At 44.1% G+C, this 22,281-nt stretch overlaps 3 protein-coding genes and 1 pseudogene across 3 annotated transcripts; 1 reads left to right on the plus strand and 3 right to left on the minus strand.

Annotated features, from left to right (window-relative positions):
• Positions 1–2,491: 2,491 nt before the first annotated feature.
• LOC103292674 (olfactory receptor 4D11) lies at positions 2,492–3,427 on the minus strand. The gene has a single exon (XM_008148911.2). The coding sequence runs from the start codon at positions 3,425–3,427 to the stop codon at positions 2,492–2,494; it is 936 nt and encodes a 311-aa protein (XP_008147133.2).
• A 10,744-nt stretch (positions 3,428–14,171) lies between these two features.
• Positions 14,172–15,143, minus strand: LOC129151216 (olfactory receptor 4D11-like; annotated as a pseudogene).
• A 2,024-nt stretch (positions 15,144–17,167) lies between these two features.
• On the minus strand, positions 17,168–18,112 carry LOC129151218 (olfactory receptor 4D6-like). Its single transcript, XM_054725295.1, has one exon. It carries the CDS (start codon positions 18,110–18,112, stop codon positions 17,168–17,170), a length of 945 nt encoding a protein of 314 aa, XP_054581270.1.
• Positions 18,113–18,336: 224 nt separating this feature from the next.
• Positions 18,337–18,897, plus strand: LOC129151237 (protein yippee-like 5). Its single transcript, XM_054725358.1, has one exon. The coding sequence runs from the start codon at positions 18,337–18,339 to the stop codon at positions 18,700–18,702; it is 366 nt and encodes a 121-aa protein (XP_054581333.1). The 3' UTR covers positions 18,703–18,897.
• Positions 18,898–22,281: the final 3,384 nt, after the last annotated feature.

Genomic DNA, 22,281 nt, shown 5'->3' on the forward strand with positions numbered 1-22,281 from the left:
TGCTTTCCCCTTCCCCTGAATTATTGAATCAGGTTATGTTGTGTGTTTACATAGGGTTTTAGGAAGTCTCAGGGACAGTGCTGTGACAGGGATTATGCTTCTGGGGTACAGTGATTCAGACCCCATGCATCTTTGGTGCCACCCAATTCTGACATAGCAACAAAAATCTGATTTGAGTGAGTCACAAGAGATAGGAAGGAATGGAAAGGACACATTTCATGGAATGGACTATAAAGTGGTCTGTGTTATGCATTTTTCATAGGCAATTTCAAAAAGAGAAGCCTGGGGACTCTTGAGACCAGAGCTACCTGACCTATGAATAATGAAAAATAAGAATTATTCTTAGATTTTGCATATTAGGGGAAGTAAGTTAATATTGTAAAAAGTTAGAATTAATAGATCAGGAGACAGGGAATGGCGAACAACTGAGCCAGTTAGTTTATGAATGCTTATGGGGCCAGTCCAGATCCCAGGAGGGACATCGGTTAAGTTTGTCTTCAGCATTTCACTATTCTCTGACTAACTCTCCTTGAGCTCTTTTCTGTCTCCTAGGTCTGACGTCTTGGTCTGCTCTCTTTTTTCTACTCTCATAGCCAGGATTTATCTTGGACCCATTAAATTCTTAGATATGAATCTTTCCAATGTTCTATCTCATCAGCTTTAGAGCAACTCTCTAAGCTGTATAAATAGCAAGCAAATGTATTGTCATGTTTTAATGACAGAAAGCTAGACATTTTAAGATGGTAGATGCTTTGAATTCAATATACATTCCCATGCTTTCTATCCCCATCAGGTTTTTTAAATATATTTTTTATTGATTTCAGAGAAGAAGGGAGAGGGAGAGAGAGATAGAAACATCAATGATGAGAGAAAATCACTAATTGGCTGCTTCCTGTATGCCCCCTACTGGGGATTGAGCCCGCAACCTGGGCATGTGCCCTTGTAGGCCGATACTTTACCCACTGAACCAAACCAGCCAGGGACCCATCATGTTGTTTGTTTGTTTTTTAAATAATGAGGACTATAGGCCATGTAGGAGAAGAGTGTAACAGTGCAATAAGGATGATATTAATAATGATACTAGTCTTTAACTGAGCATTTATCATCTGCCAGGCATCGTATGTATCACATGTATCAATCTCATTTTAATCTTCACAATAACTCCATGAGATGAATATTATAAGTACCTTTATATAGGTGAACTATGACCTGTGAAGAGATACAATACTTTGCTCACAGCTGGTGGATGGCAGAGGTAGGATCTGGACCCAGGTCTGTTTGACTCAGATCCCAGAGCTTTCAGCTAGAATGCTTTCCTTTTTACTTTACTTGTATCATGCTTCCCCAGTTGAAAGTGCTAGCCTAGACTGCCTCTTCACAAACACCAGCAGATTGGAAGATAGACTGGCTAGAGTTTTATCTTCCTTAACATGTCCCCTCTCTCTCTGGTGAGAAGAATGTGTAGATGCTCAATAGTGAAGCCCACCTGAGGTTGGCCCTGGTGAGGCAGCAACTGGAGAAATCGGTTCTTGCATAGTGAGAATGGATTGCTCTTGGTGTAGGATCCTGAGGTTCTGCCTTTGTCTAAGCATTCCACGAGACTGTGAATCTGACATGTCTAGTACTGCATAAGATACATTCTGTTAGGCCATTATAGGAAACCTTCTCAAGCTTTTTCATTCCTGGTGAGAATGCAGGAGGACAACCATTATGTACCTTTTAGGTCACAAGACCATATGGAGTTTAACTAAACGGAGAAAATTTCTTTTTAAAAAAATATATATTTTTATTGATTTTAGAGAAGAAGGGAGAAGGAGAGAGCGATAGAAACATCAATGATGAGAGAGAAACATTGATCAGCTGCCTTCTACACACCCCTTACCGGGGATCGAGCCCGCAACCCAGGCATGTGCCCTAGACCAGAATAGAACCTAAAACCCTCAGTCTGCAGGCCAACGCTCTAGCCACTGAGCCAAACCAGTTAGGGCAACGGAGAAAATGTCTTAATCTGTGATAAGCTATATACACCCATGTAAGTGTATTTCAGAGGCACTGATCATGAGATCTTTCTAGGACAGGATTTGGCATAGACAGATCTAGTAGTGTAATAAATTACATTCACATGGTGTAAGAGCAATAGATTGAGTAGCTGAAGACATCACTGCAATTGAATTTATACACGCTCTTGAGCAAATCACTCTATCCCTAGGCTTAAGCTCTTGAAAAAGGGGTTGGATTCAATTAATTTCTTCACTGCCATATAATTGTCCTTGAGTGGAAATATATCAATTAGCTTAATACTATAATACTAGTTATTTCATGCTTACCAGAAGTGTGGGTTATTAGTAACCTATTACTTAAACAGGAAAATAAAATGTTACCTAGTAACTGTAGTTGGTTTATTGACAATATATTTGAGTACAGAAGTATGACTCTATGGGAAAAATCATGAAAGGAGGCTTTGGTGAAGAAGAGGTTGGAGATGCTTACTCTATTCCATCACAGAAAGCATGAGTCTTCTCTTCAGCCTCCTCATGGCTGACTTCATTTCCTCATTCCTCAGAGTATAGATCAAGGGGTTCAGCAGAGGGGAGATAACAGTGAAGGTGACAGCAATGGCCTTATCTGTGGGGAGGGCAGTGAAGGGCCGGGCGTAGACATAGATGCAGGGCACAAAATGCACAGTCACCACAGTGATGTGGGCTGTACAGGTGGAGATGGCTTTCCTCCTGCCCTCCCCTGCCTGAGACCTCAGCATCATTAGGATGACTGTGTAGGATACCAGGAGGAAGAAGAACCACAGGGTAGCGACTAAGCCATTGTTGGAAATCATCAGAAGCTCAAGTGCAAAGGTGTCTGTGCAGGCGAGGTTGAGGACCTGGGACACATCGCAATAGAAAGTGTCAAGAACATTGGGTCCACAGAAGGGGAGCGGGAGCAACAGGGAAATCTGGACGATGGAGTGGACAAAGCCCCCCGCCCAGGAGGCTGCAATGAGGGCAGTGCAGCGCCCCCTCCTCATGATGGTCATATAGTGCAGGGGCTTGGAGATGGCTATGTAGCGATCAAAGGCCATCACAGAGAGAGAGAAGACGTCCGCCCCACCGAGGAGGTGGAAGAAAAACATCTGTGTCATGCAGCTTGCATAGGATATGGTCTTTATCTTCGACAGAAGGTCTACTAGGACCTTCGGAGCAGTGATGGAGGAGAAGCAGATATCAAGGATGGCTAGATTGCGGAGCAGGAAGTACATGGGGGTGTGGAGGCGAGACTCACAGGTCACGGTGACCATGATGAGGAAGTTTCCCAGCAGAGTTGATATGTACACAAGACACAGAAAAAGAAATAAGACCAAACTCAGGTCTTGGGACTGAGTAAGTCCCAGAAATATAAATTCTTTCACCCTGGTGCCATTTCCCAACTCCATTGAGTCATGTTTTCTCTTCCTCATGTAGCTTGGAAAAAATGAAAAGTGTTATTTCAGAAAGAGTTTACTCTCCCTTAATAGATTCAGGTTTATAGAGGCAGGTGTTAGGTCTGCAAACCAGTGAGGTGTTATCACCACATGAATAGCTGTCCTGAGGTTATTGCCAATGTGCCCAAAATGATATCTTATTGCACAAGCATGTATTTAATTATTCTTTACTCTGTAAACGATAATATTTTAGAAAATACATAAAAACAATGTTTTAAGTATACAAGTTCTAAGTATCCAAGATAAACAGGTGGATGTGAAATATTCAGAAAATGACTATTGTGACACAAAGGATATAAAAATGGAGTCAGATTGGTGTGTGGTTAAGGCAAGTGCCTTTTTGGTGTGACTGGGGTCCTTCGAATTCCACAGGAGGATTTCCCCCCCCCCAGACTGGGCGCTCCATATAAATAGTTTAAGAACCTCTACCTGCAAAATGGTTCTCTTTGGACTGAGTTCTGCAGAAACACGCCTTCCTTTATTCATCTAATTAAAAATATATTTGTATTCTTTTCAGAGGGCAAGGGAGAGGGAGAGAGACAGAGAGCAATGATGAGAGAGAATCAGTGATCGGCTGCCTCCTGCACACCCCCAACTGGGGGATCAAGCCTGCAATCCCGGCATGTGCCCTGACAGGGAATCGAACCACGATTTCCTGGTTCATAGGTTGACGCTCAACCTCTGAGCGACACCGGCCAGGCCTCCCCTTTTTTAAATCACAAATTTAATTTTATGAACAGTTAGAAAAAATTGAAAACCATATAATTATTTTCTGTTGCTCTATTCTTCCACAAGGGTACTTCTTTGCTTCTACTTTTACTTTAAAGCAGTGGTTCTCAACCTTCCTAATGCCGCGACCCTTTAATACAGTTCCTCATGTTGTGGTGACCCCCAACCATAAAATTATTTTCATTGCTACTTCATAACTGTAATTTTGCTACTGTTATGAATTGTAATGTAAGTATCTGATAAGCAGGATGTCTTAGGCGACCCCTGTGAAAGGGTCGTTCGACCCCCAAAGGGGTTGCGACCCACAGGTTGAGAACCGCTGCTTTAAAGACTTTAGGTACCCAAACTTCAGCTATAGAAATAAAAGTATAACTCAGAGCTTTTCTTCTGTTCCTTGTTCAAATGTATTTCTTAAAAAAGTACTTTTTAAAAAATTGAGCTGTCATTGACATACAATAGACTCAGGTATTTGAAATACACACTTGGATAGGATTTAATATGGTTTAAGCATATAACCATGACACCATCACTATATTTAAGACAGTTAATATATTGATCACCCAGAAGTGTCCTTTGTAATCTGTGCCCTCTGTCCCCCCCTTCTTCAGGAAACCACTGATCTGCTTCCTGTCACTGCCTATTAGTTTGTATTTTCTAGAATGTTCAAGAAATGGAATATCACAATATGTAATTTCTTTTTACTTGGCTTCTTTCACACATAAAATTCCAACATGTTTTTGTGTGTACCCGTATTTCATGCCTTTTTATTGTATGCATATACCACAGTTTGCTTATTTACTTACTTGTTGATGAACATTTGGATTTTTTTCTTCTTTTTAGCTATTACACATAAAGCTGCTATGAGTATTCATGCACAGTGCATTGTGTGAACATGTGTTTTCATTTTTTCTTGGGTAAGTGCCTAGGAGTGGAATGGCTGTCACTCTTAAAATTCAATAATAAGGAAACAAACAACACAATTAAAAAAAAAGAGAGAAATGATTTGTTCAGACACTTCTTCAAGAAGATGTAGGGATAGCAGATAAGCACATGAAAGGATGTACACCATCATTTATCACCAGGGAAATTTAAATTAAAAACACAGTGAGACAATACTGCACACCTATTAGAGTTGCTAAAATAAAAAAAAATAGATATTTCAAGAGCAAGCAAAAATGTAAAGAAATTAGAACTCTGGTGAGAATGAAAAGTGTTACGACCTCTTTTGAAAACAGTTGGGCAGTTTCTTAAAATGTTAAAAGTGTATTTACCATATAATCTTGTTTTTTGAATTCCTTTCCTTCTTCTTGTGAATCCTTAAAATGGACCTTAATTTGTTTCTTTACAGTTTATCTCCCCCTTTTTATAATCAGAAACAGAAGATTGGTAAAAGTCACTTCTCTCCCACTTTTGGGGTGTGCTTTTCAACTCAGATGGAGATATTTCTTTTCATCTAGGTCACCTTCCTTTCAAATTTTCTTTCATTTGTATGCAATTTTGTCCACAGTCTATTCACTATGGAAAACTAAAACAAAAAACACTACCAAGAGGTATCAGAGCATCTCGAGCATCACACAGTCTATTTAAATCTTAGTTGCACAGGTACTGGTTATGCAAACATGGGCAAGTTACTCCACCCCTTGGCCTGTCTCTGTGTAGTATTTGGAAACAATAGCATCTCCCTCATGTGAATTTTGTGATTATTAGATGAATTGACCGATGTAAATCATCAGTACAGTACTTAGAGCATTGCCTAATCCATAGTAAGTGTGATTCTATGTGTGTTACCTTAAAGAAAGGACTCTCACAGACACACAGATTCTTTAACCATACTGACAATCTTTTAGCCAAGGTGTATATTTCCCAGAACATGTATTCTAAAACAACTTCAGCAGAACATTCTGTCTTGAGGAAAATAGGAGGTATTTTTCCTTAGGTGGCAGTAGGAGTGGCCCAGCAGGTGGTGACAGGGAGTGAAAGTAAGGGGAGTGCTTGCTTGGTTTGGCTTCTTATGCCACATCATTGCAGACCAGAGAAATCGGAGCATGGTCGCGGCAATGAGAGCCATTTGGGTTTAAGTCCTGGTTTTGTCACTGATTTGGATGAGTGAGAGACTTCATTGAGTCTCCACTTCATCTATGAAGTGAAGTTGTGAGGATTAGGTGAATTAACACATGCAAAGTCTCAGCGTACAGGGTTGGTGATCTGTTCTGATGAGTGCTATGTTGAGTGACCTTTAACACTAGAGACTCTTCAATAAACGGAGTGTGTTGAACTAAATGGTAACTGAGTGGTCAATCCCGACTAGTTCAAAGAGAGAGGAAATGATCGCCAGAAAACGCCAACTCAGTATTGTTGCTAGAGAGATGAAGGAAGTCCAAACTAGTTATGTTGCTGTCAATCCTCACCAGAGGATATTTTTTTCCCATTGATTTTTAGAGAGAGTGGAAGGCGGTGGGAGAGACAGAGAGAGAGAAACATTGATGTGAGAGGGACACATCAATTGGTTGCCTCCCACACACGCCCCTGCCAGGGCCACCTCCACCAGGGCAAGGAATGCAACCTGCAACCGAGGTACGTTCCCTCAACCAGAATGAATCGAACTGGGACCCTTCAGTCCTTGGGGCGAAGTTCTATCCACTGAGCCAAACCAGTCAGGGCCCAAACTAGTTATGAAAGCCTCTCACAGGGACCCCATGTAAATAACAGACTCCGGTTTACACAGAACGGTAGAAGGTACCTCAGACCCCAAGTCAGACCTCCTTGTTAGAAAGAAATAGGTCCCAAGTTCACAACCTGCCCTTGGTAGTTCAGATGATATCCACCAGCTTCTGTGCCATCTTTCTGCTATTTTCAATCCATCTAATAATTTAGTAAGTATTGATGGAGAATTGGCAGAGTTCTAGGTTATTTGAGAAAAAGGAATTTAATCTAAAACCAGCGGGAAAAGAATTGAAATCTAATAGTAATATGGAAGTGGTGGGAACCATCTGAAGACAGACGAGCTGTGTGTGAGAGGGGGATGATTTCTCCCTAAGAGGCTCAGAGGAACCTGCATGGAGAAGGTGACCTTTATGTTCAGGGCACACAGGTATGGAGAGAACGGGAGCTCTAGCTTTAGGGGACCACTTGAATATAAAAGTTGCTTAGAAGTGGTAAGTTTGGCTGGAAAGAAAGGATGTAAACATGAAGGCACAGAAAGACATAGGAAAGAAAGTCATTGCTATAAAATTTTTATTTTTTGGAAAAATCTAAGAAAGGGTAGGTAGGTGCTCATTGTATCATTCTTTAACTTTTTTTGAAGGTCTGACTTCATTTCTCACTTGTTTTAACTTTAGCATAAGAAATACTTTTGTCGACTTCAGTTTGAGGAGCTCTGTCTCCAGGAAATAAGCCTGAGAAAATCCCTCTTCTTTGTATATTGCTAGTAAAGGGGTACCAGAAAGCAAAAACTGCCTTTTCTTCTATTCCAAATAAAACTAATGCCTGTCATTTCACAATCTCCTCTTTTTATTATTATCATTTTAATCCTCACCAAGGATATTTTTTTGCATTGATTTTTTAGAGAGAGAGAGTGGAAGGGAGAGGGAGAGACAGAAACACATTGATTGGTTACCTCCTTCTGGCTTAGGTCCACAATATCCTCTTTGTTGATATCTCTTAGCTGTGTTGTCTGTCACTGAAGGTTCGCCCTGGAATGCAGCATATTGTGTACTTATGACATTATGTTTATGCAAAATATATTTATGAATATTAATGATTCTATCTGCATTTCTTTTTTCCCCCCACTTTTCTTTCCTTACTCTTATGCATAGACACCAGACCCCACAGGCACACACACTCACATAGAGTAATGTTTCTTACCTAAAATCTCCAACCTTCTTTCAAGAACATCTTAATTAATGTTCACAGGAACCTTGGGAATCATTCAGTATCAGAAAACTCTGTGAAGTAGTGATTTCAGGGCTTCTCTTCTATCCTTATGTGGAAAAAGACAGACTCAAGAGTAGCATTTTCTTGACTCCTCCATGCTGATGCACGGTGCTTCGTCATATTTGCCAACTCCCTAGCCCCAGGACTAGTGTGAGAATTAACAGAGGGAATAGATAGAGTTGGATATGGCTGTGGAAAAATTCTCCTGATGGTGAGCTTGTTTCAGTGGGGGCAATTAAGATGTTACTCAGGCACAGGTGCTTGGGAACACACTTTTTTTTTTTTTTTTCCTATCAGCAACATACTCTACTCAGGCTCCCCTGAACTTTTCAATTGGACCTCAACTTTTAGACCTCCTTGTTTATCTCTGCATTGTCCAATTTTAGTAAAAAATTCTGCTAAGTCTGTTTAGCCAGAATGCTCACCTTCCACAGATTCCTCATCCTCCACCATCCCCAAGAGATATCTGATAACCCTGGACTATCTTCTGCAGAAATCCTGTTAGGTCAGTTTAGTCAGAACCGACCCTGATGTTTCCTTTTAGTAATACTCTTCCTGGGAAGCAAAGGTCTATTCTTAGGGATTCTGAACAAGTTCCTTAGGCAGTTTTGCCCATGTGGGGTGATTTCTGAAGTGTGACACACAAGTACTGGAAGGAGCCCTTGGACCTGAGGGGTGTGTGTAGGCCAGAGTGAAGGAGCTCCCTCTCAATGGCTGATGCACAAAGTGGGCGATGGAGCTCTCATGAGGTGCACATGTAGCCAGGAAATCCACCCTGGATCCATCAGCAAATCCCACTTGTTCAACCTTCACAGTTTTTTTTTTTTCTTTTTAAATTTCTTTATTGATTAAGGTGTCACATATTTGTCCTCATCCCCCCATTCCCATCCCCCCCCTCCCCACGCATGCCCCAACTCCCTGTTGAACTTAACCATTGGATAGCATCATATGCATGCATACAAGTCCTTTGGTTGAACTCTCCCCCTCCCCCCACCCTCCCCTATCCTCCCTCTGAGGCCCGATAGTCCGATCGATGCCTCCTTGCTTCTGGTTCTGTTCTTGTTCCTCAGTCTATGTTGTTCATCATTTCCCCTAGATGAGCGAGATCATATGTCACTAGATATATACTTATGAGAACTGAATGTGAGACAAGCAATAATAGTTATGCTGACAGGCAAATGAATCAGTCTGTAGTGAGTTTCTTTCTGGACCAACAGTTCTTTTGAGACCCAATTTCAATGTCCACCAGTTCCTTATGTGTACATGTCAGCACTGACCCCTCAGCTCTGGATGGTGGACAAATGGTGGTAACGGAGGTCCGACTCCCTCTGGTTTGGTCTCGGCCGGACCCAGGGGCACGGCTTCACCCGGACTAAGGGGCACGTGGCCTCACCCGGATCTAGGGACACATGGTCTCACCCGGACCCAGGGACGCTTGGCCTCTCCCAGACCCAGGGGCACGTGGCCTCACCCGGGCCTCGGTGCACGAGGCCTCACCCGGATCCAGGGACACATGGTCTCACCCGGACCTAGGGACGCTTGGCCTCTCCCAGACCCAGGGGCACGTGGCCTCACCCGGGCCTAGGTGCACGAGGCCTCACCCGGATCCAGGGACACATGGTCTCACCCGGACCCAGGGACACTTGGCCTCTCCCAGACCCAGGGGCACATGGCCTCACCCGGGCCTAGGTGCACGAGGCCTCACCCGGATCCAGGGACACATGGTCTCGCCTGGACCCAGGGCTGCGTGGCCTCTCTCAGACCCAGGGGCACGTGGCCTCACCTGGACCTAGGTGCACGAGGCCTCACCCGGATCCAGGGACACACGGTCTCACCCGGACCCAGGGACGCCTGGCCTCCCCCAGACCCAGGGGCACGTGGCCTCACCCGGGCCTAGGCGCACGAGGCCTCACCCGGATCCAGGGACACACGGTCTCACCCGGACCCAGGGACGCCTGGCCTCCCCCAGACCCAGGGGCACGTGGCCTCACCCGGGCCTAGGCGCACGAGGCCTCACCCGGATCCAGGGACACACGGTCTCACCCGGACCCAGGGACACCTGGCCTCCCCCAGACCCAGGGGCACGCGGCCCCACCCGGGCCTAGGTGCACGAGGCCCCACCCGGATCCAGGGACACATGGTCTCGCCCGGACCTAGGGGTGCGTGGCCTCTCTCAGACCCAGGGGCACGTGGCCTCACCTGGACCTAGGTGCACGAAGCCACCCGGACCCAGGGGCGCGTTACCTCTCTCAGACCCCTGGTCGCGTGGTCTCACCCGGATCCAGGGGCGCACGGCCTCACCCGGACTCGGGACCCAGCCTTACCCGGATCCAGGGGCCCATGGCCTCACCCGGACCCAGGGTTCAGATTCGCCCGGACCCAGGGGCACATGGCCTCACCCGAACCCGGAATCCAGCTTCACCTGGACCCAGGGGCGCGTGGCCTCACCCAAACCCAGGGGCATGAGGCCTCACCTAGACCCAGAGGCGTGTGACCACATCTGAGCCCAGAGGCTCGCAGGCTCGCCTGGACTCAGGTCTCAGCGGGGTTTCGTCTTCTTGATCCCAATTCCTGTTGGTCAATTCCCTCTCAGCAATTCCTTCGATCATTTTCTCAGAGCTCCAGGGCGGCTGCCGCAGAACTCGTTGGGCGGCGGGCTCGGCAAGGCTCCGGTGTGCCCGGTGCACGGCGGTGGGCTGGTCCGGTGTCGCTGCGTCGGCCCTTGGGTCTGCAACGGTGGCCGGTCGCTGAACGTGCGCACCTGGCCACTTCGGGGCATTGAGATTCTTGAAGGACTCGGAGGTCAGCAAGCACGGAGACTCCCACCCCATGTCTCCCAGGGGCTCGTCTGTCCGTGCTCGGCAGCGAGTGGAGCCGTCCCCTCAGCCGGAGACCACCGGGGGAACTGTGCCGAGCACGTTCCAGGCCGCCATTGTGTCGCCTGAGCCATAGTTCTTAAAGTGTGGACTTTGGGTCACCGGCATCAGCATCATCCTGCGTACCCCTCTCTTTTATTCTAGTTGTAGAGCATCTGCTCAGCCAGCCCCCCGGTCTTTCTGGCTGGTGTCTGCTCTGCTCTCCCGTCGTAGTCTCAATATTGTTGTGGTGGGCAACGATCAGGCTGCCGCCCTATGTCTCCATCTTGGTCCTCCTTTGTACAGTTAAGTCTTGATTGTTGTTGGTGTCACTGGGAGGAATTGTCCTCCAGGCCAATTGGCCGTGAGGACCCTCTTTGTCTATATAGGAAGAGTTGCTGTGCAGGAGACATGTTTGTGGGCCGGGTCTTGATGCAGCAATGCCTTGGCGCTCACTGAGTCTGCCTCTAGAATGCCTCCCTTATGCAAGTGATTGAAATCTGGTGTCATCTCACACCAACCACTAGATGCCCTCGTTTCTGGGTCTCCAATGTAGTGTGGGTCAGCCACTACCTGAGGCACTCAGCAGGAAAAAGCTTCTGCTCAGCTTGGCTGGGGCGGAGCTACAGGGTGGAGCCTACAACCTTGGCTTCCTGTCAGCCCCGCCCTATGAGGCTCCTGCGTCTGTGTCCCTCTGTATTCCTTGCAAACACCTCTGAGAGAAACGCACCCTGGAGTTTCGCCCACTGCCAAACAGTCCAGTCCCTCCCCTAATGAATCTGGACTCCCAGATTCTCGCCTGGAACTGGGTTTCAGTGTAGTTGGAACTGGGTCTCAGCGCAGTCTGGCGTCCCTGTCTCCTTCCCAGCAGGGCCACCCAGTGGCGCAGGCAAAAGTCCGTCCTCTGCGCACCTTCCAGTGCGCGCGTCTGGAGCCGCCGCTTCTCTGTGCCTCCGCCACCACAGCCCAAATTCATTCCCCCAGCGTGCGCCTGGCTTCCCAGGGTTTCGCCCGGAACTGGGGTTCAGTGCAGTCGGAACTGGGGTTCAGCACGGTCCTGAGCTTATGTCTCCTTCCCGCTAGGGCAGTTCAGTGGCGCAGGCAACAGTCCGTCCTTTGCGCCCCTTCCCGTGCGCGCCTCTGGAGCTCTGCCTTCCCCCGCTCCTCTGTGCCTGCGCCCCACAGCCCAGATTCATTCCCCCAGCCTGCGCCTGGCTTCCCAGGGTTTCGCCCGGAACTGGCGCTCAGTGCAGTCGGAGCCGGCGCTTAGCGCACTCCGGAGCCTTTATCTCCTTCCTGCCAGTGAACGCCGGCCAGGCTGTCAGCCGCCCCTTCCTCTCAGGCTCCATCCTCCCCGCAGGCGCGCGTGCTCGTGTCTCCGCCAGTTTCTCCATACCTCAGGCTTTTACGGCTCCCCCGATTGTCCCTGTGGCCTTCTCCTTCCCCCCAGCTGTGGGCATTTCAGTCCGCCAGCTCTCCTGTGGTTCTGGACGATGTCCGTTCTGACTTCTAGTTGTGCCTTTGAAATTGTTGTGTCCGGCTGCAGGTTAGGTGTTTAACCTATGCCGCCATCTTGGTTTTCTCAACCTTCACAGTTTTAAAAAATTCTCACCACCTTCACCATTACTACCTAAGTCATGTCTTCATTACTTCTTTCATGGAACTATTTTGGTCTTTCTGGTTTTGTCTATACCTCTCTTCAGTATATTTATAACAGCAGCCCCTGAATTTCTGTGAAACATGCACCATTAATTCTGCTCTTTGAAGCCCTCTAAATATGTACCCCTTCTTACTTAATGAGAAAATCAAAATCCTTACAATGATCGAAAAGGTCCTAATGACCTCGTCCCATGGCCCCATTACCTCTTTGACCTCAACAACTACCTCTCTTCTCCTTGCTTCTTCTCTTCTACTTATAAAGCCCCCTCAGATTGTCTCTTGGACTTTTTGGGCACATGCCCAGCTCAGGGCTTCTGCGTGTCTGGTTTGTAGACTGAGATTTATACCAGGACATGAACATTTTTTTCTTTAGTTTCAAAAATTTAGATCTAGGATCTAACTCGAGAAATGTGTGGATGGGGGGTGGTGAGGAGGAAGCTCTCAGCAGCTGTAAATATCATAATAAGTAAGCAAATAAAAGCCAAGTTGATATATAGAATAATGTTTCCTGTTTCATTCTAACCTTTTTTAATGTATATGTATAGTCTGAAGCATCTTCAGACTATACATATACATTTTTAGGGTGTTATGATATCAGAGAATACAAATAACTCAATTGTGTTTTTTTTTTTTTTATGGTATTCTCCAATGATTTGAAGAGCAGAAATGAGTGAGAGGAAATAGTTATTATTTTTGTTTGCTTTGCTCTATTTATTTATTTATTTAGGTGGGGGAGAAGGAGTTAAAGAAGTTTCATTTTTGCTTCAGTGAGTTTTCCCAGAGTGGTGATTCATTTCCATTACACATAACTATAATGAACACAGTTCTCCTGGCTTTCATAATAGTGTGAATTCAAGGTCATATGTGTAACATGGGTTTTCCTGAAATCCAGTTATTTATTTATATATGGAGCATCCCTTGTGCTCTTATTCTCATATGAAAGGTATTAAGACTATGGCTTCAATAACAAAAATTTTAAAATATTAAATGCATCTTGTGTTTGATTTGGGTCTGGGCTAATTTCTAAAGAATCATTCAGCAATATGGTCTAATACTAAATACCCTGTGAGGCTGCAATTAATTGAGGGACTGCTGGTTCTAAGAACCAGGCAACTAACAAGGGGATGAGGGGAAAATTATAAGTATGGATGCCAAGATCTGAGCAAATAATCTTCTTTTCACTTTTGCACTGTCTATAAGTAAAGTAGATATGTTAAATAAAAGGTACATATAGAACTGGGACAATATATTTTTATTTTGTTAAATTTGCCACTTACTAGTTCAATAAGATGCTTGTGAGGCAGATTAGTTAACTCTCTGGCTAACAATTTGATTTCTCTACTTTCTTTTACAACATAAAATCCATCTTTCTACATTATTATTTCATGCTAATCATAATCTTTGAAAGTCATGTGTACCTTAGTAGAAATATAAGAATTAACTAGAAAAATTTTTAATGAATGCAGTTTATTTAATGGACAAACATTTTTAAAGGTGGTAAGAAGGAGTGAGCTACTGGTCTATACCCTGTCAGTAAGCTTGAGTCTCCTCTTCAGTCTCTTTGTGGCTGACTTCATCTCCTGGGACCTCAAAGTGTAAATCAAGGGGTTTAGCAGAGGGGAGATGACAGTGAAGGTGACAGCCATGGCCTTATCTGTGGGGAGGGCAGTGAAGGGCCAAGCCTAGACATAGATGCAGGGCACAAAATGCACAGTCACCACAGTGATGTGGGCTGTGCAGGTGGAGATGGCTTTCCTCCTGCCCTCCCCTGCCTGAGACCTTACTGTACTACTAATACTATGACCACATAGGACACAGGAGAAAGAAGAACCCCAGTGTGATTAGTAGTCCATTATCGGAAATCAGCAGCTCAAGCATAACAGTGTCTGTACAGGCGAGGTTGAGGATCTGGGGGACATCGTAGTAGAAAGTATCAAGAACATTGGGTCCACAGAAGGGAAGTGGGAGCAACAGGGAAATCTGGACGATGGAGTGGACCAAGCCCCCCGCCCAGGAGGCTGCAATGAGGGCAGTGCAATGCCCTGTCCTCATGAGGATCACATGGTGCAGGGGCTTGGAGATGGCCACATACCAATCTAATGCCATCACCAACAAAGAAAATACATCCACCCCTCCAAGAAGGTGGAAGAAAAACATCTGGGTCAAGCAGCCACTGAAGGCGATGGTCTTCCTCTGTAACAGAAGGTCCACCAGAACCTTGGGAGCTGTGATGGAGGAGAAGCAGATATAGGTGAGAGACAAATTACGGAGCAAAAAGTACATGGTGGGGGGTTAAGGGGGGAGGACTCAATGGGGTCAGGGGGAGGGTGTCTGAAGGCAAAACTCACCACAACCATGATGAGGAGGTTTCCCAGCAGAGTTGTCACATACACCTAAAGTAGGAAAAGAAATCAGACCCAACTCAGTTCTTGTTTCTGGGTGAGGCCAAGGAAAATAAATTCTTTTACCCTTGTGCCACTTTTCAGCTCCATGGAGTCATCTTCTTTTTCTCCCTTTTGTTTCAAGCTACTTCATATGAAAAAGTCCTTGTCTACTTAGTTGGTTTTCTTCCTAAGCACTAAGAATGCAATTCAGAATGCTGCCCACATGGCTGTGCCATTTGTAATTTTTTGAGTTGCCCAAATTTCCAAGATTGCAATCAGCTTGGTGATCAAGTAAAATGACCACGTGCAAAATCATTCAACAATTCTTTTTCTATAAAACTGTTTTTGGAGAGGATAAGCTTTTATGTTAAGTAATGATATTTCCATAGGCTATTTTAATTAACTTATTTTAGTTTTACAATTTTATTATTTTTTTTATTCCACACATATTTATTGAATGTCAGGAACTGTCTGAAGCATTAAATACAAAGATAAGTAAGATGTGGTTCCAACTACTATAAACTTATAGTTTATAAGTTTAATACTTATATTAGTGAGTATTCTGCTGACTTCAACAGTGTCTTGTCTTGCTAAATATATATATATCATTCTGTTTCCTGTTGCAATATTGCCATGGTGTGAATCAGTTTCCTTGCTCTTGGTTGTTTAATGCTGAGCTTCTTAAAATTGCAATCTCTTATTCTGTGTAACTGGTCATTGTGATTACTCTATCCTGATTAGATTATTTGCTGATTTTATTTTATTTATTTTTAAAATATTTTATTGATTTTTTTACAGAGAGGAAGAGAGAGGGATAGAGAGTTAGAAACATCGATCAGCTGCCTCTTGCACACCCCCTACTGGGGATGTGTCCACAACCAAGGTACATGCCCTTGACTGGAATCGAACCTGGGACCCTTGAGTCCGCAGGCCAATGCTCTATCCACTGAGCCAAACCGGTTTCAGCATATTTGCTGAATTTAAAATATGTTTATGATTTACTATTGGGAAACAGATAGAAACAATGTATAAATGCAAATCTCAAAGTATATCATTAATTTTTTATGGTTGAAACACTTAAACATGAAAGCTACCCTCATAACAGATTTTAAGTGCATGATATCATATTGTTAACTATAGCCAGTGTTGTACAGCAGACCTATAAAACTTTACTGCTCTTATACAACTGATGTGATCCTTGCTTGAATGTGAGGGAGGAATAAAGACAGTGATCTACTTCTGAAAGGTGGTCCATACTATGTCAATCATGCTCTCCTCTTCATCTTTCCCTTTGTGGGTCAAAGACAAGAGAGTGAAGGAATCACACAACAAGGAAAGACACTGGTATCACTAGAATAATGCCTTTAAAAATATGTATTGATTTTATAGAGGAAGGGATGGGGAGAGAGATAGAAACATCAATGATGAGAATCATTGATTGGCTGCCTCCTGCACACACCCTACTGGAGATCAAGCTCAAACCCAGGCATATGTCCTGACTGGGAATCAAAACATGATCTCTTGGTTCATTGGTTGATGCTCAACCATTGAGCCACACCAGTTGGGCATCAAGAGAATATTTATAGCAACCTCCAAATGTATATAGATAAATTGGACTCCATTATCAAAGTGCTTACAGCTGATCAAAAGTGGATGGTTTGTCCCCTAGCCGGCTTGGCTCATTGGATAAAGCGTCAGCCTGCAGACTGAGGGGTCCCAGGTTTGATTCTGGTTAAGGGCACATTCCTGGGTTTCAGGCTCAACCCCCAGTAGGGGCAGTGCAGGAGGCAGCCAATCAATGATTCTCTTTCATCATTGATGTTTCTATCTCTCCCTTCCTTTCTAAAATCAATAAAAATATATTTAAAAAAAGAGTCACAGATTAGACAAAAAATAGCATTTAGTTTGTTGATTTTAATCTTATACCCCATACTTTCCCCAGTCCACAAGTCTGTAGTTATGTGGTTCAATCTCATCTCTTCCTTTTGTTCTTATATTCCTTCTACTAGAGTTGAAGGGTTATGAGAATGTTTAGAAATGACTGGAGAAAGAGCTAGTTGTCTCTCTTACCCTAAGGCTAGCAGCTTGAGAAAACCAAATCAGAATTAGATTCCCAGTCTCAGTCTGACTGCTCACCCCAGTTTACTACCCTCAGAAGGTCCAAGTCTCCTCTTCAGTCTCTTCATGGCTGACTTCATCTCCTGGTTTCTCAGGGTGTAGATCATAGGGTTCAGCATGGGAGTGATGACCGTGTTATTGATGGACACGGCTGTGTCCATGGGCAGCGTAGTGAAGGGCCGGCAGTAGATGTAAACACTAGGCACAAAGTGAAGAGTCACCACCATGACGTGGGAGGTGCAGGTGAAGAGGGCCTTATTGCGGCCCTCCCCAGAGTGAGATCTGAGCATCACCAGAATGGCAGTATAGGACCCCAGGAGCAGGAGGAACCACAACAAGGTCACCAGCCCATTGTTAGAGATCATGAGAAGCTCCAGAGCAAAGGTGTCAGTGCAGGCCAGTTTAACCACCTGGGGCACATCACAGTAGAAGGCATCCAGGATGTTGGGGCCACAGAAGGGGAGTGGAAGCATCAGAATGATCTGGACGATTGAGTGCAAACCACCACCCACCCAGGAAGCCACCACTAAGGCCACCCACACCTCTCTCCTCATAATGGTCACATAATGCAAGGGTTTGGAGATTGCAAGGTACCTGTCATAGGCCATCACAGAGAGGAAAAAAATATCTGCCCCACCAGTAAAGTGGAAGAAAAAGATCTGTGCCATGCAGCCATTGTAAGAGATGGTTTTCCTCTCTGACAAAAGATCTACCAGCAACTTGGGAACGGTGACCGATGAAAAAACAATGTCTAGAACTGACTTGTTCCTTAGGAGAAAGTACATGGGAGTGTGCAGGTGGGAGTCACAGGTGATGCTCACCACGATGAGGGCATTGCCCAGCACAGTTGTCACATACACAGCAAGGAAGAACACAAACAAGAAAAACTCCAGTTCCCGGAAGCGAGTGAATTCCAGGAAGACAAATTCCCTCACAGTGGTGTGGTTACTCTGGCGCATGATGGGGATCACCTTCTGCAGGGTCTATGTTGGGAGAAGACATGTTAGGATTAGGAGTATGGTATCATGAGGCGGCAACATCATTTACCATGTATTGTTATAAGGCTCTTTTAAGCATCCAAATAATCGTGACTACTCAGAAAACTGGTCTGGGAGGAGGAAGAGCCGCAGGCAGCCGTGGATCTCACAGCCACTTGGGGTTTTTTTGAATTTCAACTGTAAAAATGGGCAGAATTTGTCTTGATCACATTGGTGGTACCTGTCTGTTTTCTTGTGCAAACTGCGATACGATTCTGACCAACTGCTCAGAACTCCTCTCCACTCGATTCACAGGTGCCACTGGCAGAGCATTTCTTTTTAACAAGGCAGTTAACCTGCAGTGCAGTGAAGTTCAAGACCAGGTCATGCTTACTGGCCGCCACATGGTTCGAGATGTGAGCTGTAAAAACTGCAATAGCAAACTGGGAGGGATCTATGAGTTTGCCACTGAAGACAGCCAGCGTTATAAGGAAGGCCGTGTGATCCTGGAACGTGCTCTAGTTCGAGAGAGTGAGGGTTTTGAGGAGCATGTACCACCTGATAATTCTTGAAGAAAAAGAGATAACTTCATCTTTTCCCAGGTCTCCTTCACTGAAAACAAAAATCTACTTACATACACTGTCACCTTAGCACAGAGTTGGATTCATGAATTGTGGAACAAGAGGTTATGAGAATCTAAGATGGAACCTTTCTTTCTTTTTTAAATTTTCTATTTTACATCCAACAACTGTATGTAGAGAGAATATTATGCAGATGCTGCTAATGTTTTTTCTCTACTTTTACATCTTGAGGCAGAATAATCTATCTGCAGTTACGTGGTGGGCTATGTGATAAAAAAAATCTGGGCTATTAGAGTGGGAGAATGTGTTTTATGTAAATTTTGCAAGGACAATGTGTCAAGAGCATGATTTTCAAACTTATTTGGGCTTTATTTTAAAACTTTCTTTATTTCACTTGATTTGCTAGCTTCAGAGAAGAGATCCGAATTTGTGACCAGCGCTAAAGGTTCAGTGTTAGTATGGCTTGTGCTGGCCATCGTGCCATAATCTTGTTGGAGATGAACCGTAGCCCCAGAGCCCATTCTTCCTTGTCAGTCTTGACCCAAAGATGCCACCATTCCTAGTTACTTGTCACCACGTAATTGGTGTTGATTGGAAACTTTTCCTGAAATGGGGCAGAACTGCTTCGTTGTCCTTTCCATGTAACTTAAGCATAGTAATGTAAATAAAGTAATAGTTGAAAAAAAGAAAAGAAAACTGGTCTGGAAAGTCTTTATCCTGATGGTTCTTCTTTCCTACTGTAAATACAACCTGTTTACAGGAAGAACCATTACACTTCTATGTCCTTACTCTAACCAGAGGGAGATGAGAGGACAATGGCCATTTGACTCCAGCTTATCTTACGTCTTGCAAGAGTAACTTCCTCACATGTATGCAAAGCTTTCTATTTTACTGCAGCATTTCATCTTTATTTTGATTCTTATAATGTCTGTGGCATCTATAAAGTGGTTATAGGGAAACGGAGCTTAGAGCCTAATATTTTACATGAGAGACTGGGGATTTTAGTCAGCCTAAGACTTTGAGTTCTGATTGACATACACATCAATAATCACATTGGATATTTTACCTTTTAGAGATGGAAGACTGAACACTATAGATAATAGAAAATCATATGTGTGCTAAGCTAAAGTTGCCTGCAATTGTGTCTTCAGGATGCCTTCACTTACCTTTAGGTTAGAAAGGTGAGCCTGCAGTGTTTTCCCATCTTCATGGCTCTGTTCGTCTTCACCCAAACACATGCACTGTCCACTGCTCACTTAGACACTGAACTGGAAGTCTAAGAATATAATAATCAGCATGGGGAATAGTGTCAGATATTTGTAGGAAAAATAATTTTCAAAGAAGAAGATGGCAGTTGCTGATGCCATGGGAGTTATTAAAAAGTTGCTAAGCAACATGTGTAAATATTGGGATTTCCCCATCTATCATTCTGTTATTGCTTTCTATTCCACTGTGGTCTGAGAGCATACTTTGTGTAATTTGTGAAAGTGTGTTTTATGGCCCAGAATGTGATCCATCCTAGTGAAAGTTCCATGTGAGCTTGAGAAGAATGTGAATTCTGCTGTTGTTGGAGAAAAGTAATTTATAAATATCAATTAGATCCAATTAATCATGGCTGCTATTCAACTCAATGCATCTTATTGAGAGTAGAAGGAAGGGGGAGAGACAGAGAGAGAGAAACATTGATGTGAGAGGGACACATCAATTGGTTGCCTCCCACACCCGCCACTACCAGGGCCGCCCCGACTAGGGCAGGGGATGCAACCTGCAACCGAGGTACGTTCCCTCAACCAGAATGAATCGAACTGGGACCCTTCAGTCCTTGGGGCGAAGTTCTATCCACTGAGCCAAACCAGTCAGGGCCCAAACTAGTTATGAAAGCCTCTCACAGGGACCCCATGTAAATAACAGACTCCGGTTTACACAGAACGGTAGAAGGTACCTCAGACCCCAAGTCAGACCTCCTTGTTAGAAAGAAATAGGTCCCAAGTTCACAACCTGCCCTTGGTAGTTCAGATGATATCCACCAGCTTCTGTGCCATCTTTCTGCTATTTTCAATCCATCTAATAATTTAGTAAGTATTGATGGAGAATTGGCAGAGTTCTAGGTTATTTGAGAAAAAGGAATTTAATCTAAAACCAGCGGGAAAAGAATTGAAATCTAATAGTAATATGGAAGTGGTGGAAACCATCTGAAGACAGACGAGCTGTGTGTGAGAGGGGGATGATTTCTCCCTAAGAGGCTCAGAGGAACCTGCATGGAGAAGGTGACCTTTATGTTCAGGGCACACAGGTATGGAGAGAACGGGAGCTCTAGCTTTAGGGGACCACTTGAATATAAAAGTTGCTTAGAAGTGGTAAGTTTGGCTGGAAAGAAAGGATGTAAACATGAAGGCACAGAAAGACATAGGAAAGAAAGTCATTGCTATAAAATTTTTATTTTTTGGAAAATTCTGAGAAAGGGTAGGTAGGTGCTCATTGTATCATTCTTTAACTTTTTTTGAAGGTCTGACTTCATTTCTCACTTGTTTTAACTTTAGCATAAGAAATACTTTTGTCGACTTCAGTTTGAGGAGCTCTGTCTCCAGGAAATAAGCCTGAGAAAATCCCTCTTCTTTGTATATTGCTAGTAAAGGGGTACCAGAAAGCAAAAACTGCCTTTTCTTCTATTCCAAATAAAACTAATGCCTGTCATTTCACAATCTCCTCTTTTTATTATTATCATTTTAATCCTCACCAAGGATATTTTTTTGCATTGATTTTTTTTTAGAGAGAGTGGAAGGGAGAGGGAGAGACAGAAACACATTGATTGGTTACCTCCTTCTGGCTTAGGTCCACAATATCCTCTTTGTTGATATCTCTTAGCTGTGCTGTCTGTCACTGAAGGTTCGCCCTGGAATGCAGCATGTTGTGTACTTATGACATTATGTTTATGCAAAATATATTTATGAATATTAATGATTCTATCTGGATTTCTTCCCCCCCCGCCACTTTTCTTTCTTTACTCTTATGCATAGACACCAGACCCCACAGGCACACACACTCACATAGAGTAATGTTTCTTACCTAAAATCTCCAACCTTCTTTCAAGAACATCTTAATTAATGTTCACAGGAACCTTGGGAATCATTCAGTATCAGAAAACTCTGTGAAGTAGTGATTTCAGAGGCTTCTCTTCTATCCTTATGTGGAAAAAGACAGACTCAAGAGTAGCATTTTCTTGACTCCTCCATGCTGATGCACGGGCTTTGTCATATTTACCAACTCCCTAGCCCCAGGACTAGTGTGAGAATTAACAGAGGGAATAGATAGAGTTGGATATGGCTGTGGAAAAATTCTCCTGATGGTGAGCTTGTTTCAGTGGGGGCAATTAAGATGTTACTCAGGCACAGATGCTTGGGAACACACATTTTTTTTTCTATCAACAACATACTCTACTCAGGCTCCCCTGAACTTTTCAATTGGACCTCAACTTTTGGACCTCCATGTTTATCTCTGCATTGTCCAATTTTAGTAAAAAATTCTGCTAAGTCTGTTTAGCCAGAATGCTCACCTTCCACAGATTCCTCA

Source organism: Eptesicus fuscus, chromosome 13 (assembly GCF_027574615.1).
Source record: "Eptesicus fuscus isolate TK198812 chromosome 13, DD_ASM_mEF_20220401, whole genome shotgun sequence".
Taxonomy (NCBI): domain Eukaryota; kingdom Metazoa; phylum Chordata; class Mammalia; order Chiroptera; family Vespertilionidae; genus Eptesicus; species Eptesicus fuscus.